At 51.8% G+C, this 15,578-nt stretch overlaps 1 protein-coding gene across 8 annotated transcripts in view; it reads right to left on the bottom strand.

The window, feature by feature from the left end:
- Nucleotides 1–15,578, bottom strand: part of LOC122377557 (5'-AMP-activated protein kinase subunit gamma-2-like) — a 216,091-nt gene that overhangs the window by 121,349 nt on the left and 79,164 nt on the right. For 6 of the 8 annotated variants that reach the window (XM_043357680.1, XM_043357678.1, XM_043357676.1 and 3 more), the window contains one exon: nucleotides 2,434–2,569. In XM_043357680.1, coding sequence (XP_043213615.1) covers nucleotides 2,434–2,569 — 136 coding nt within the window. Of the gene's footprint in view, nucleotides 1–2,433; nucleotides 2,570–11,779; nucleotides 12,589–15,578 lie in introns of those variants that run through there. The other 2 variants (XM_043357684.1, XM_043357683.1) reach the window with 2 other exon arrangements.

The raw sequence follows: 15,578 nt of genomic DNA, 5'->3' as shown, positions 1-15,578 counted from the left end.
GTTGTTTACTTTTTGTTGGTTGCTTAACCCGTTCTTGAGTTATAGGCCATCAAACTCACCGTTACATACCGAAGTTAAAAAAATGTAATGCAATATAACTCAAAAAGTTTTGATCTGAGAAGTCTGATAATTTGCCAAGCGTCTTTGGGGCCTATGATTACCCCTAGGACCGATTTTCATTAAAATCTGAGAGATGAGGGTGACGGGCCTGGTACGATCTATCGTGGAATGCCCCACAGGTCACTGAACGCCCTCACAATCGGAGATTTAATTGCAGAGTTCGCGGTTTCTGTAACTAAAACACGCTACCTTCTGATCACAGACATAAAACAACGGCGGGGAATGCATAAACTAGACCCAAACAAACACCAAACCTACAAAACCATACACATTCCACGCAATGTGATGATGACAGGACTCCCACCCACTGACAAACCCCTGGCTCCCTCCCTCCCTCCTCCCTAAGTCCCAACCTAGCCCTGAGCCGGGTTGGGCGCTCCACCCACCACTCAGGAGAGTACCGATGTGCCGACAGCGGTCAGCGAATATCAGCCGACGTGCCGGAGCCGCCCCGCCGGCCACCCAAGGACGCCCGGCCCGGTGCACGTGCACGAGGCTGTGCACATGGCCGTGCACTGTGCAGTGTGCACGGACAGCCGTCAGCTGATGGTAGGCTGGTGCAGCGAGGTGGGAGGTGGCGAGGGCCTGAGGTGAGGAGGGTGGAGGGATGACAGGGGGAGGAAAGGGGAGAGGGAGAGGGAAGGAAGGAAAGATAGGAGGAGGGAAACCAAGAGATAGAGAGGAGGGGCAGAAATAACAGCACGCCAGCTACGAGACAACTGGGACGGAATCGGGACGGTAGCGAGGGTAACCATTAACCAACACCCTATGATGTGAATAGTTGCTATCCAACAGTTCTGTAGACATCGGAAAGTGGCAAAACAATTCATAAATACCAGGGGGATTGTTAGAAAAAAAAATTGTTGGCACAAATATCTCCTACATTAGGAGCCTCTCGATGCAAAACAATACAACTCAAACCACTATAGCCCGGAGACGAGACACAACACATTATTCACCAGACCGCAAACAAGGAAACTGAACAATCGAGTGCTATTCAAAAATCCTCCATTGCACGCAAGGGGGCATTCACCCATCTCACAATACCCGAGATCATTGGCCTCACACACGTCCGTGTAGCTTATTTTGGATGAAAACAAAGTCATCCTAACAGTCTTTCCGTGAACGCTAAATTCAGCTCGTCAATCTGACCAGCTTTATGGATGCCATTTTTCATAGCAGCTGTTTCCGAGACGCTGAATCTCAAAACAAACGACCACAAATCGTGAGCTACGTCGAGCAGCAGCAGCTCAATGGTTGTCGTTCATGGTCAAAAATCTTCTTGTTGGTAAGCTTAAATAACAAGGCTTTTGCAAACCAACATCGCTGAAACTGCCTTGCACTAGCGCAAGTCGGCCACCTGGCGGCGGAATACCGTAGCTATAGTACAAACACCATTATCGCACAGATGACGCTGACGTGTTACCGAGCCCCAGATCAGCCGTCGGCCGACATAGGAGGCTGAAATTGGGCCAACGATAAACAAACCGAGCACATTCTGCCTTCCGGCCCTCCCTCCCCCCCCCCCCCCCCACTCCCACCTACACGAGCCGCCGGGCAGCCGCGGCAACTCCTGAGGACGAGAGCCGAGAGGGTCTAGGCGGAGGCGAAGGCGAAGGCGAAAGAAAAGGCAGAAGAGAAGAAGGATCGGAGGATGCAAAATGGAAAAGGTAGCAGATAGAGCTAGTTTGATGTGGGGAGGACAGCACAGAATCCAATGAAGTAAGAGACGGAAGCCGAAAATTACACTGGAAAAGAGCTAGGGGTACAGTTGAGAAAAATGAAAGATTGGTGCAAAACAGGCCATGAAGGGAAGAGACAAACAGGGACGCGGATCATGAGATCAATTACAACTGCGAGCCATGTCAAAAACGTCTGAAACTTAATCAACCAAATAAGGCTAACCAACCCGGTTATCCGCTACATTGAGTTAAATATTATCGCTAATTCATCAAAACTGAAGCGGCGGCCGCGCTGGGCTTAGGCGCCAGTTACACAGAAAATGCCTTCAACGGCAAACGCCCAGGCAATATAGGATTACATGTCCCAGAACCACAGAGTCTCAATTGTCACGCCCGCACGCAGCAGCCAGGAACTTAATCCATTTCGAGCTCACTGCGTGACAAACTTTCCAGGACAGCTACAATCAAACTCACTTGAAGCGTGTTGTACCGAGAATTGCGACCGAATAGCTCATATTTAATTTCTAAACTTCAGTGCCGCCTCAGCTGGGCGGGGGCGACAGCGGGGGCGCGGACGTGGGCGGGACAGGGGACTGGGACCAGGACCAGCAGGCTGGTCCCGCGGTCTCACCTGGCGGTCCGGATAGGTGGCGCGAGTGTCCCAGGGACCAGGTGCCGGCCCGCGGTCGGGCGCCGCCCTGCTCCGGCGGGGCCATCTGGTCTGTCTTGGTCGCCGGCGCCGCCGAGCCGGTCGTCTCCTCCTCCTCCTGAAACGCAGAGGGGTCAAAGGTCAGAGGTCAGAGGTCAGAGGTCACAGGTCACAGGTCACGGACGGCAGATCAAAGAGTAGGTCAGACGGCATATCAGTCACGCCAAATGTCCACGAGAGGCTCGGCCCGAGATTCAGAAACGAGAACTGGAAATGAAACGAAATGGGAAGCACAGCAAGCCGTGACAAAAAAAAACTTGGTCTACATAAATAAAATTTTGTAAATAGCTTGAGTCATTCGTGCGGGTCAATATGCGAGGGTTGCATACAACCGAGGATTACAAGATACGGAGTGGCCAAACCAGCTGCCATCAACATTCAACATTCATCGCGCGTGTGTTTACACTGCCGTCCGTATGCACTTGTCTGGCCACAGCACCAGGCTGCAAATACTATAACTGAAGTGCAGCGCGACGCATCCAAAGGCATCTGCACACTCACGGGGTCAAAGTCGATGATTTCAAGGAAGTATCGGGTCCGCGAAAACCAACTGGGGGAGGGGGGGGGGGTAGATACACTCTCCGACGGTAAAGACTTCACCAATAATTATCAACCCCGCCTTTGGGAGCTATAAGTCAAAAATTTAGATCATCGTTCACTCTACAGTCCACCACCCACTGAGTCCGCAGCTAAGTCCACGGCAAAGTCCACTCTGTTCATTTCACAGTTCAGAGACGCAGTCCACTCCACAGAACCCCTCGTCGCAGACCCTCCCGATCAACTGAGGACAGCCGGCCCGCCAGCAGCACCCGGCCGCAGGAAGCGTTCATAATCTGTCGTGATTAAAATGAGCCGTCATTGCGTGCAACAAACGGTCCGAATTAACGCACGAGCCACCCAGAGGACGTGGGACGAGGACGCGGGCGGAGGGAAGGCGACAGGTGACATGTGGTGACACTGTCGGCACCAGAAAACGAGCTCAGAAGCTGCCAAAAACTGATATCACTGGCATCATCGGCCAATGTTTTAATTTCGAAATATTTGCAAAGCGTTATGAAACTGATCAAGGCTCACAGCTCACTCATCCCAATCCGTAGGGTGTCATGCACGCGTCCCGCTCCGTCAATAATCGTAAGGCGATTGCAGCGCACAGCAGACCAGCGCTGGCGCATCAAATCCCCGTGGACTCGGCTGTATGGTCGGCGAGCGATCCCCTGGGAGAGGATGCTCCGGCGCGGTCTGGCCCGTACATAGGTAAAGTAGCAGCGGAGGGAGAGAGAGAGAGAGAGAGAGAGAGAGAGAGAGAGAGAGAGAGAGAGAGAGAGAGAGAGAGAGAGAGAGAGAGAGAGAGAGAGAGAGCGAGAGCGAGAGCGAGAGCGAGAGCGAGGGCGAGAGCGAGGGCGAGAGCGAGAGCGAGAGCGAGAGCGAGAGCGAGAGCGAGAGAGAGAGAGAGAGAGAGAGAGAGAGAGAGAGAGAGAGAGAGAGAGAGAGAGAGAGAGAGAGAGAGAGAGAGGGAGGGAGGGAGGGAGGGAGGGAGGTAGGGGGGGGGGAGTCACAGACGGGAGAAGCTGGTGACCAGATGCGTTTATGTCACAGTCTAACGGAAAACATAAAAATAGACTTTCTGGCAGTCTCAGGGAATCTTTAGGAGCTCACAAAAACAAGCAAAGGCATTGCAAAAAGCGATGATATTAGCCTGCACCTTTCTCAGAAGCTGATATCTTCAGAGGCTGAGACCCACAGCCCTCCCACCATTTGGCACAGCTCTCGCGCGTAGGACGTGACCCGAGGATCAGAGCAGTTACCAGCCGGCTGTGGCCCGAATAACCACAGACTGGGTCACCTACGAGCCCTAACGAGCCCCCTCTCCCCCCCCCTCCCGCCACCTGTGCTGCAACGCACCCCCTGCGGCGTCGGCGCCGGCCCCGGGGCGGCCACATGGCCCTGGCACCGGTCCACTTGGCCCGGTCGCACTTCCTTGTCGAGCCAGCGGCGGGCCCGGCGGGGGTCGGGGAGCCGGGGGAGGGGTCCCGAGACGCGGGGCGGGGCGGAGCGGGGCAGTCAGCTGGTTTAGTGTGCACATGCCAGCGGTCGATGCCCCCCTCCCCCCGCTGCTGTTCTGTTTGGACTGTGAGTTCGGCTGAGTCCGCGGGACGGAGGGTCCAGTGGGCTCACAGCGCCTGGGAGCTGGCTCAGCCGCCGAGGGCGTCCGTCGTCCGCCCTGCCCGTCGCTCACTGGGGAGACGAAATGGGGAGCGGATGACACTCCGGCGCTCTGCAGACAGAGCCGGAGGAGCGGCTCGCAAGTTCAAGAGCAGCCCAAGGGCGTTGGTTCAATCACCGGCGAGCTGCAGCACGGCAGAGCTCCGGCACGCGGGCATGAACCGATGAGATGAAGTCACGAAAGCGAGGGGAAAACTGCAGCACACGCTTCATCTACGCGCAACGTTCTGATGAGATACAAGTAGATAAGGAACAGGCGATGTTTCGGAACAAGTTCTTGGGAAAATAATTACGCTGCAAAGCGGAAAGGCGCGTGGGTGTGCAAATGTGAATAACAGCCAATTGTTCCACAAGCTCAGGCCGCTCTGTCTGAATGGCTAAGATCTTGTCACCCAGCCTGAAATAAAGTTACCAGGTGGAAAAGATCAGATCTGTTTTAATGATGCTACGATTCCCGAATAGCTCGTCTTTTTCGGAAACTACGAAATAGTAATCTAAGCCAGTTGAAAACTTTGGAAGGTCAACAGCGCGGCCCCATCTGCTTTCTCTGTTCACTGAACAGATGCCACTGTGCGAACAGACTATTGCAGCAGCCGTTAACTGCAATATTGGCATGAACACGAGGACAGGCCTCCCCATTGCAGTAGCCCTATACAAACACACGGGGAGAGAAAGAAGGAGGCGGTTTTACTCGCACCTTCCAACGAACAAGTCTTGTCCCAGTCCAATCGGTTGCAGCACCAGGCAAGGCGCCGACGAACAAAAGATTTCATCGAGACCACACTGAGCGCGGCGCGGAGAAGCAATGATTGGGCTCGCCGCTAGCATACATATGTGTGGCTTGGGTTGTGCTCTTAGGGATCTGCTCATCACGGAAATCACAACCATGTAATAATCATAGAGAAAGAAGTGCATGTAATAATGGACAAGGTGATACCCTCCACACACACGCAAACGGGATCAGTGTGCACAAACAACAGGGTTGCTCATTCTACGAGGGCTACCCTAGGGACCAATTCAGCGCCGTGCGCAAAGCTTCTTCCTCTATCATCATTTCGCGGAAGAATGGGGAGCTCTCGGGAAGATCTGGACCTCCAGCAACAGTTGCCCGGTGACCGCCCTAAGATGATCAATGGGGATCACTCTGTGTGATAGCCCGTCATGAGATGACCCATGAGGATCCGCCCTCTACCTGGGCCTCGTTTCATAAAACGAGTCCGTAACTTCCGCCAGTTTTTGGGCTTGTATTGCAAGCGCATGTGAAGCAATAAATTTATTTCCCCTTCTCCCTTCTGTTCTTGCTTGCTTGCAAGATAAATAAATTGCTTGCTTGCAAGATAAATACATTCAACGATTCAAACTATCGCCATCGCTTCACATGCACGCGCAATGCAGGACCAAAAACCGGCGCAAGCTACGGACTTGCTTTATGAAACCAGGCCCAGGTGTCTCTATTCTCCGAATTAATGGGTCTCTGCTGGCTTCTCGACGCGGTGGGGATGACCAGTCACATACGAGTAGGAACTTACAAGGTGGCAGGCGGCGTACCTGTATCCAATCTCCGAGTTACAGATAGGCGATTAATCGACCAGTTGATTCAATTTACGTCCACCAGACTTCCGAGCACTGAACAGTCCAATGACGCTTGACGCATGAGTGACGAATGACGCAATGAGCACCTGACGCTTGCTCACTGACAGCTGAAAACCTTGCACCTCACCAGTAATACAATTCAAACATGACATCTCGATCTCACTGATTCAACTCAAACCTATCCGCGACTCAAAAACAGTCAGTCGAGCTCGGCTCCAGCCTCACCGGTCCAAACCGGACAGCGACAGGCTGTCCACCCCCTCCCCCCGCCGCCGGCCAGTCCCGGAGGTCACGCCACTCAGGCCCTCAGGGCCAGTCTGACCGCCACCAGACGCGCCAGATGCCCCCAGGCGCTCAGACGCCTGCCGTGCCGACACGAAAAGCCTTTTCCGAGAGTCAGTGGTCCTCGACGAGCGGCGGTGGTTCTCAAACCCGGGCGGGACAGCGGGTGCTGTTGCTATGCTGCCAAACACCATTAGAATGGAAGCAATCCAGCAGCAACATGGTCCAATGCCATCCAATCGGGGGATTGATAGTTGCCCGTTAAACGTACCTATTCACGCAGCCTCCAGTTGTTTTCGAGCGATTTCTTACACCTGATAGAGTTCAAGAATTAATTTATTTTGAGATACAACGGAAAGCTGTGAGCTATTAGCTCCAATTTCCCAGAAAATCTAAACGACAGTTTGGTGCCACGAACAATGTGCCTAATGCTCATTGTGAGGCCTCCCTACTCCAAACTTCGAGCCATGCATTGAAACTTTCCCATAGCCAAAAATATGGCGACGAAACTATGTCATTAGCCCATACAGCCAACTTGATGTCGTATCCAGTTTCACAGTGACGTCATGTCCGTGGTCCGGTGACGTCACGGAGAAAGGGGTGATGTCATTAGGGCCAGTGTGACCGCCAGTTGGTGGATCGCCAGAAAAGGCCGTCATTGGTCAGCTCCTTGGACCTGGTGGCGCTCCCTTGCCTAATTGACCAGCCACACTCAAGGTGCTTCAAGAAGACTCGCTGGTTCGCTATGACTGTGGCACTGACTCGGGTCAGGAGCAGCAAAGACAAGTGGTCACCACAGATGATTGTAAAATAAGTCGGTGCTCCACAGAGAAGTCACCAAGTCAGCGAGGCTGTGATCCATCTTGACAGATGAATAAAAAGTGCGAATTTGGAAGCTAGGGAATTGCTATCTCGCCATCGTGGGGTTGATTATGACAGTTACCGTGGCAGTCTGACAGGACGGAAGGGGTCTGGTATGAACTGGATAAAACCGGACACGACGGGGGAGTGGGATCACTATGGAACATCCGGCACCGGGACCCAAGCCCCTCCTCAGATGACCTCTCATGCGGACACAATTGATTGAAGTACCGGTCGTGCTGGTAAAAGGGCTCATTGATGTCATATATGTTGTCATATATGTTTCGTTCTAAGAACAAATCATTGCGTGATGGTGAAATCGAGCTCACCATCAGCATGCTGTCATGATGAACTATTCGGAAACTAATCCAACGCTAATGAAAAAAAAAAAACTTTGAAACCAAAGTACAGTCAAACAAGTTGAAGAACAACACCAAAGGCGTTTTGAAAACATGTGACAGATCTCTTTCTCTGTGCAAAGCATTCAACGTTTGGAGACCACTCAAGCACTTTGGACACAAAGAACTCAGGCCCAACATTCTATATCTCCCACTACGTCGAAACTGTGACATAAATTAATGAAACTGGAAGACAACTGCCCAGCTCATTAGTCCTGAGGAAACTTGACCAGTAGGCCTGAATCGTAAATCTTCAAGAGGACGAGATTCCCTTTTACAGGACATCATGATCCATATAATATAAACTTTCAGGATGAGCCCAAATACTTACAAGCGCCAACGGAGCCCGGTCGGAGATTTCACCCAGCGACCCACCCACTACACTACGACCCCGACGTCCACGCGTCGCTCACCCAGATAAAGCTCCTTCCCGGGAGACTCGAGAAAAAAACTTCGCCGACGGTACCCTGCGGGCATACGACAGTGAACGCAGATCCTATGAGTATCCTGAAGGGACGATGGGAACAGACCTGAATGCTGATGAGATGGGGCCGGACACAACGCGCCTCAGCATCGTACGCGCGTATCGGCGCCGGATAGTTACGCAGCGAAGATCTCATGCACCATGAGATCCAACGGCAAACGGCGAAGGATTCTCTGTCGGGTCTGATGGCGACACACTGATAAGGCAGCCAAACACCACTCGTTATAGTTCATATCTAGATACCAAGAGGTGGACGGAGCCCGACGATCCGTGACGAAGCCCAACGTCATAGGCTGCAAGCCACAGATATGATCCTGTCACATTTTCCGCTGATATTGCTGGCGTTGCACGCCTAGTCACGTAGGTACCTTGGAGCCCGACATGTGCCTACATTCAGCAGCATTGATGGGGTGTGGGCGGAACAGCACACTTAGCACCGCAAAGAAATAGATCAAGACCCATTTAGCTGCCCCTACCACTAGTTCTTGCTCATCGCTCGTCGTTACACATCAACGACACTGAATTCTAATCAAGAACCTGATCGATGGCCTTGCCAATTCTCGGAATACTCAGCTGGGACTTGGGAGACTTCAGAACTGTATTTAAAGGGACCCTCCCACCTTAACATTAGATTTGAGTTGAGATAGCCAAAATGGGGTCCCTGGCTCACAATTACCAGTTTCGGCACTCACAACATCGAGAAATGCCTTAAATCGGAAATATTGAATTTCAAAATTGCAGCATTTTGATTCAGAGGGGCTAATGCATAGGAATACCCCTCTGAATGTGTGACGTCAGCGCAGATATCTAACGATTTTTAAATGTTTGACTAAAACGTTTTGTAGCACGCGGTGGTATATGCTGCTTTGCGCGCAACAAGTGCCGCACTTTCAGCTCCCAAACTATTGCTTCCAAATAAAGTCGCTAGGAACAGCGAAGATCCCAAAAAGTAAACAAAAGTAAAAGTCCAATATCTTGAAAACCGGTGAATATTTTTCGGTGAAATTTGGTAGATATTCGTTTTCGCTCTTTCTGAACCGAGCAACATCACTTTCATGCCAATTCATAAACTTTTTTGAAGGTGGGAGGGTCCCTTTAAAGAATGAAACTAATTCTTCCTGTCGACACAGCCGAGCTTAAAGGGACCCTCCCACCTTCAAAAAAGTTCATGAATTGGCATGAAAGTGATGTCCCTTGGTTCAGAAAGAGCGAAAACGAATATCTACCAAATTTCACCGAAAAATATTCAATGGTTTTCAAGATATTAGGCTTTTACTTTTGTTTACTTTTTGGGATCTCCCCTGTTACTAGCGACTTTATTTGGAAGCAATAATTTGGCAGCCTTAAAGTGCGGCATACGTTGCGCGCAAAGCAGCGTATACCACCACGTGTTAACGATGGTTTTAGTCTAAGATTTAAAAATCGTTAGATCTCCGCTGACGTCACAAATTCTAAGGGGGCATTCCAATGCATTAGCCCCTTAGAATCCGAAAACTGCAAGTTTGAAATTCCATATCTTCGAATTAAAGCATTTTTCGATGTTGTGAGTGCCCAAACCGGTATTTGCAGGCCATGGCCACCAATTTGGCTATCTCAACTCAAAACTAATGTTAAGGTGGGAGTGTCCCTTTAATCAATCACGCTGTAATAAATTTGTCCGCGACGCTATCTCTGTAACTAGAATTAGTTCAAGTGTAATGGAACTTAGCCAATTCACTTTGTGCGACATTCTAAGCCTCGTCAGCTCTCGCGCAACGACCGCTGGCTATTTTAGCGCCCCATAACTTTATATCGATCGAGTTCGTTTAATGAAGCTCGCTCTGCCATGCCAGTGGGTCGCACCCGAGCCATGACCGCCCACATGTGCTCTGGTGACGGGGCGGGCACATGCCACCAGCCTCCCACATGAGGCGGCCTATTCCCTTGTCCCTGCTAAGTCATCGATCGACATGACAAAGCAGCTGGGCGAAGGGGACGGGGCGCGAGAGAGGAGCGGATCGCGAGAGAGCAGGAGAGGGTCGCAAGAGAGCAGTTCTGCTCTCCGCTTCTAAGCGGATCGCGGACAGAGCAGGAGCGGATCGCGAGAGAGCAGGAGAGGGTCACCGGGGACAGGAACGGATCGCAAGGAACAGGAGCGTGGCCAGAGGGTCTCCGAGGGTCCATCAACCGCTTCACAGCCCGATAGCCCCATTAAAACAGACGACCCAGTCTGTGCAGTGACGACTCGCCGCGGCGGATGGCTCTCAGTGGGTGACCGTGGCGGGGAGGGGAAGGTCAGACAGCTGCGACCAGACAGGATAGAGGGGAGGGGAGAGGTGAAGCCGCCACGAAACGACGAGTCCCTAATCTCAATAATCGGACTATGTGGCCCACATTAGCGTATTGATCAAGCAAACGTGAGTCACGACCGGCACACGTCGTGATCGCTGTTCAGGAGCTATCCGAGGCCCCTGAACAACAAGGGAGTATCAAACATCACTAAGTGCCAGAGCTGCTGTAGTTTTGGCTGTGACAAACTGGTTACGGGGTGATTCTAATGGGTAGTCGCAATAATGCATTGCATGCATGTGTAGGGTTGCCTTTTCCATAATGCATTAGTACGAGTGCCATTCATGCACGGCAAATGCAATTCAGAACACAACTTTTCTGTAAAGCATTGTTCCTGTGTTCAGCTGCCGATCATTTAATGCAGTGCTATATTGACAGATAAAAATACTCGGATAAAATTACATAAGTCAATGGAATTTGTACTTAATTATTACAATTTACCAGGCATGATAAACACGGGTCTGCACGTTCCAAATTACTTACATAACCGTTGGGGATTGCAAATTTCCCAGTTTTCAGCACCTTTCCCATCACGTTTTCTTTGATTAACGGAAAATAAAACCAGACAAAATCCTCGAGTTTCATCGCTTTGAGTCCCGTTGCATAGCTAGTCAGTGATGTTCCCCAAAATTGCGCACTAGAACAAGTCCATGCGCTGAGCCTGTCAGCACGACAAATCTGCGGCGAAGTTCGTCCAAAGTTGGGACAATTCAGCCACGTCACGGCTACAAACGTCAGATCCAAGAGGCCAAAATTGAACATCACCATTTGTAAAAGTTAAATCAAATGACGCTACCGGGCAATTTTCTACTTAAGTCAGACAGCAATAGTTGGAACTTTATGTGCAGCAGAACTCAATTTTCCACTTCGAAACACGCCCAACTAATCCTCTGATTTCTGGACATTGCTATGTCATGGTTCATGGCTGAGCGCCATTGCCATGTTACCATGCGGCTTGCAGTCACATGGCTGACGGATATGCTATCAGGTGACGTTTGATACACACTGGGATAAATCGCGGATGTGGGTTGATACCAGACATCCAACTCACTCCCAACAGGACAGAGTTACCAGCCAGGCTCATACGAGACAAACGTACCGTCACAGCAATGGAAACCTTCCTGCGCCGCACCAGGACGCCCTTCTGCTCCAGATGGCCCATGACCCAGCCTGACTCGGGCGGCGGGTCGCGGATGCTCACTGCTCTCGTCTTGCCCACGTCACGTCCCTTGTTTACACGTCACGTGAGGACAGCTGTGACGCGGTACGAGCGCGGTCCTCAGTCTCGTCACGTGATGGATTGCGGCGAGATGTCCGACGCTGACGACTCCACCGGACTGATTCTGGGTCGTGATCTGATGACTGCTGGAGATCTTCTCACTGGCACTGGCGCTGTTGCTAGGCGGGGTCCGTCACAGGCGAACCACGCTGCCAAGTCAAGAGGCTCTCAGCGACCGCCTGATAGGCGACAGAATCAACGGAGCACAACGTCCCTTGCTGTGTCACTGGTTATCACCTCTAACGACGCATCGGTTGTTTCCACGACAAAGATATCCCACGCACCTCTCATGCGCAACGCTGTTTTCTCGTTTGAACCAGACTAAACACTGAATTGGCACTAGCGCTACACTACTCGCACTACCACTTTGACTAGACGCGCGTCCAACAGCGCCACCACCACTCACGACTAGCTCCACTCGCAGAGGATCCAACACTGCTGGAACCACGACCGCGGCTCGGAGCCAACCCCTCGCCAGACGCGGCCAGCTCAGCTGTCCACCCGACACTGGGGAGCGAGAGAGCCGGCGGCGGCGCGCTGTGCCCTGTCTAGCCGACAGCGTCTCCCGCGGGACTGGTGCGCCGTCTCCGCCGGCGGCCGCTCCAGACACAGAGGTCGGCTAAAATAAACCACCGAGCATCCTCCTCCTCCCGGCAGACGTCACCGCGAGCGCACAGTCACGCCGCTCAGCCGTGCAGCAAACGCCGAACCCCGGCCGGAGTCGCAGAGTTTCGCGGGGTGTACAGTCTGTCTTAAAAGTACCGCGCAAAGTGGCGGTGGATCCATCAAGCCTGACCGAGAAAGGGTCTGCTTTAATTTGAAAGTCACCGACCAATTGACCTAGGGAATGGACGAGGATGTCAATTGCTTCGGTGACCCAAATTTGGCAGGCCCTTCCTCAGTCAGGCTCGATGGATCCACCGTCACTTTGCGCGGTACTTTTAAGACAGACTGTACGCAAACGAGCGGGCCTGCGCGACGGCGTGGAAGCGTGCCAACGACGCGACTCCATCAAACGCCGCCCTTACCGCTATCCCGAACGAAACGAGCACGTACGAGGATGAAAGAAGCGGAGAAATGGCGGCCGTTGCACAAGATGTAGAAAATAGACGAAAAGGCGGAGGTGAGCGGTGATTCAGCATGGATCTCGTCAGGCAAAGTCGCACGAAAGACCGTTCCACACCAGAAAGCTCTGGAAACAACTTGAGAATACGCAAATACATCAATAGCTGTCGTCTGACAAAGCTCCAAGACGACTTAAAGGTAGTGTGCCAGCTTTCCTGGACCGTATGGAGTTAATGGCCCAGATAAGGAGAACCGGATTTTTAGAACTTATCCATACCTTCAAAACTCATGGAAACGTCTTAAATTCTTCAAATTTTGAGTACCCCAGTGCGAAATTCGCCCCGACGGGTTGTCGGTCGTACCCCAACCACATTTCACACCACTATGAACAATAAATGCACACACTGAAATCGCTATTACCGATATGCTCATCCAATCAAGTTTCGATAAACCCGTTCATCATCATCTCCTGCGGTTTCGAACACGCCTGTTAGGTGGTGCGGTAGACCGCGCCCAAAGCCAGGGCCCCGGTAACGTGAGGTAGCCGAGTCAGGGCAGCGTGCGCTGACCCAAGCCGGGGCCGCGCGTCCTCCCGGTGTCATGTGATAGCCCGGGGGGATGCGGTAGACCGCGCCCAAAGCTGCGGCCCCGGCTTGGGTCAGCGCACGCTGCACCGACTCGGCTACCTCACGTTACCGGGGCCCTGGCTTTGGGCGCGGCTTCTGCTCATACTTTGTGGTGCGGTGGTGGTGCGTCGGGCCGCGCGCTCTGACTTCGGCCAAGAAAAATGCGTCAGCTGATCATTGTCATTTCTGCCACTTGCGTGTGGTGAAATGGGGTCATAACTTAAGAGACGGCTTTTTCATATCAATTATTTTACATAAAATCATATTTCAAACCATAAATAATGTTCGACAGCCAAATAAAAGAAACAATACCAATACAGGCTTACAGTTTAAGGCTCGACATTGTGTTGTCTACGATTAGACAGCTGATAACTGATTCCCGTACGTCGTAACTCTATAACACTGAACTCTCTATGACCTTTGCTTAAATTGTCACATGTGCGCCGCATTCGCGATTGTTGCCGACGCCTGTTTGCAGCTCAGCCCACTACAGTTGTTATACATATCGAAAAACCGATAAACTTTTAGGCGAAAAAGGCACTATTCCAGGCCCATTTTTTATTTTTTTTGCGATATTAGGTAAAAACAGAAGCTTCTTATCCTAGGAAAAATAAAATGGGAAATCTTTCAAAGGTGGCACACTACCTTTAAATAAGCTACATAGGTCAGGTGCGGGCAACACTAGTGTGAGCCATCGGGTTATCCAGTTTGATAACCTGAAACCCAACAGCTTTGCAGGGCAAGGCACCTGTCGGATTATTTCGCAGCCAGCCTGGCTGGGCGGAGGCCAGGATATCCCAGAAATGCCTATCTTTGCCACAATCCTGTCGGTACAGCAAACTGCTACCGAAATGAGCATCACCTCAAGCTAATACCAGCGCGTCCATTGGGGTAAACGTCCTATAATCCGCGTCAGAGGAAACAGACTGCAAGGAAGTGAGGTTGTGAAACAAGCCAGTCAGTTTTTCAGCCTTGAAGGCAGTTAATTCCGATGTAGTGGCCGGCTCAGGCCCGTCTGAGAAGCCCGTAATCACCGCAGTCCACTCCGTTACCATCCAGTCCGAGCAATGTCCCGCCGCATGACGCCACACAAAGCCCAGCAACTTCACACGCTCGAGTCAGCAGCACCGGAAATCTCCCCAAATACCGCTGGAGTTGGCCGCTTGGCCGGAGATCCATCGGGCGAGCCTTTATCCCACACGAATGAAACAACCTCGCCCTATCCATCAGCCGCCCCGTGCGAAGCCATTTGACCTTGACAGTTTGAGACTCGGGCTGATTGTGGCGGACGGAGGGCTGACCTTGCCACCACAGCAGGGTTGAGGCCAGCCAAACTGATGGGCCTGTGGAGCACGGTAATTCAGTTTCCAGCTGAAAACACTTCAGCGATGGACAGCCCAACACGCCCTACGGTCGCGTCTCTTCCAGCGGGCCTGGGTGGAAATATCGGCGAACAAGCGCAACAAAAACAAAACCCCTGTTGGCAAAATCGGACGATGAAATGGAGATGATGCTGGTAATAGCTAAGGACCAGACTTGTGCCAAGGTCCCAAAAAGATCCGAGATCCAGGGTTCGCAGAGTCCAAGGTCTGGGACCTTGATGGATCCTGGACCTTGCATTGTCATTTTTGTCGCGAGACCTTGGAAACCCAGGACCTTAAAACATCCATATGCCGCGAGACCTTGGAATCCCAGGACCTTAAAACATCCATATGCCGCGAGACCTTGGAATCCCAGGACCTCAACATTTGCATATGTCGCGAGACCTTGGAATCCCAGGACCTCAACATTTGCATATGCCGTGAGACCTTGGAATCCCAGGACATCAACATTTCATGTGACATGAGACCTTAGAAACCCAGGACCTCAACATTTCATATGCCGTAAAACCATGGAAACCCAGGGGTTAGGACCTCAAAATTTTGGTA

The sequence above is a fragment of the Amphibalanus amphitrite genome, unplaced genomic scaffold (genome assembly GCF_019059575.1).
Source record: "Amphibalanus amphitrite isolate SeventyFive unplaced genomic scaffold, NRLGWU_Aamphi_draft 000047F_arrow, whole genome shotgun sequence".
Classification (NCBI taxonomy): Eukaryota; Metazoa; Arthropoda; class Thecostraca; order Balanomorpha; family Balanidae; genus Amphibalanus; species Amphibalanus amphitrite.
This window is presented reverse-complemented; position numbering and strand designations above follow the sequence as displayed.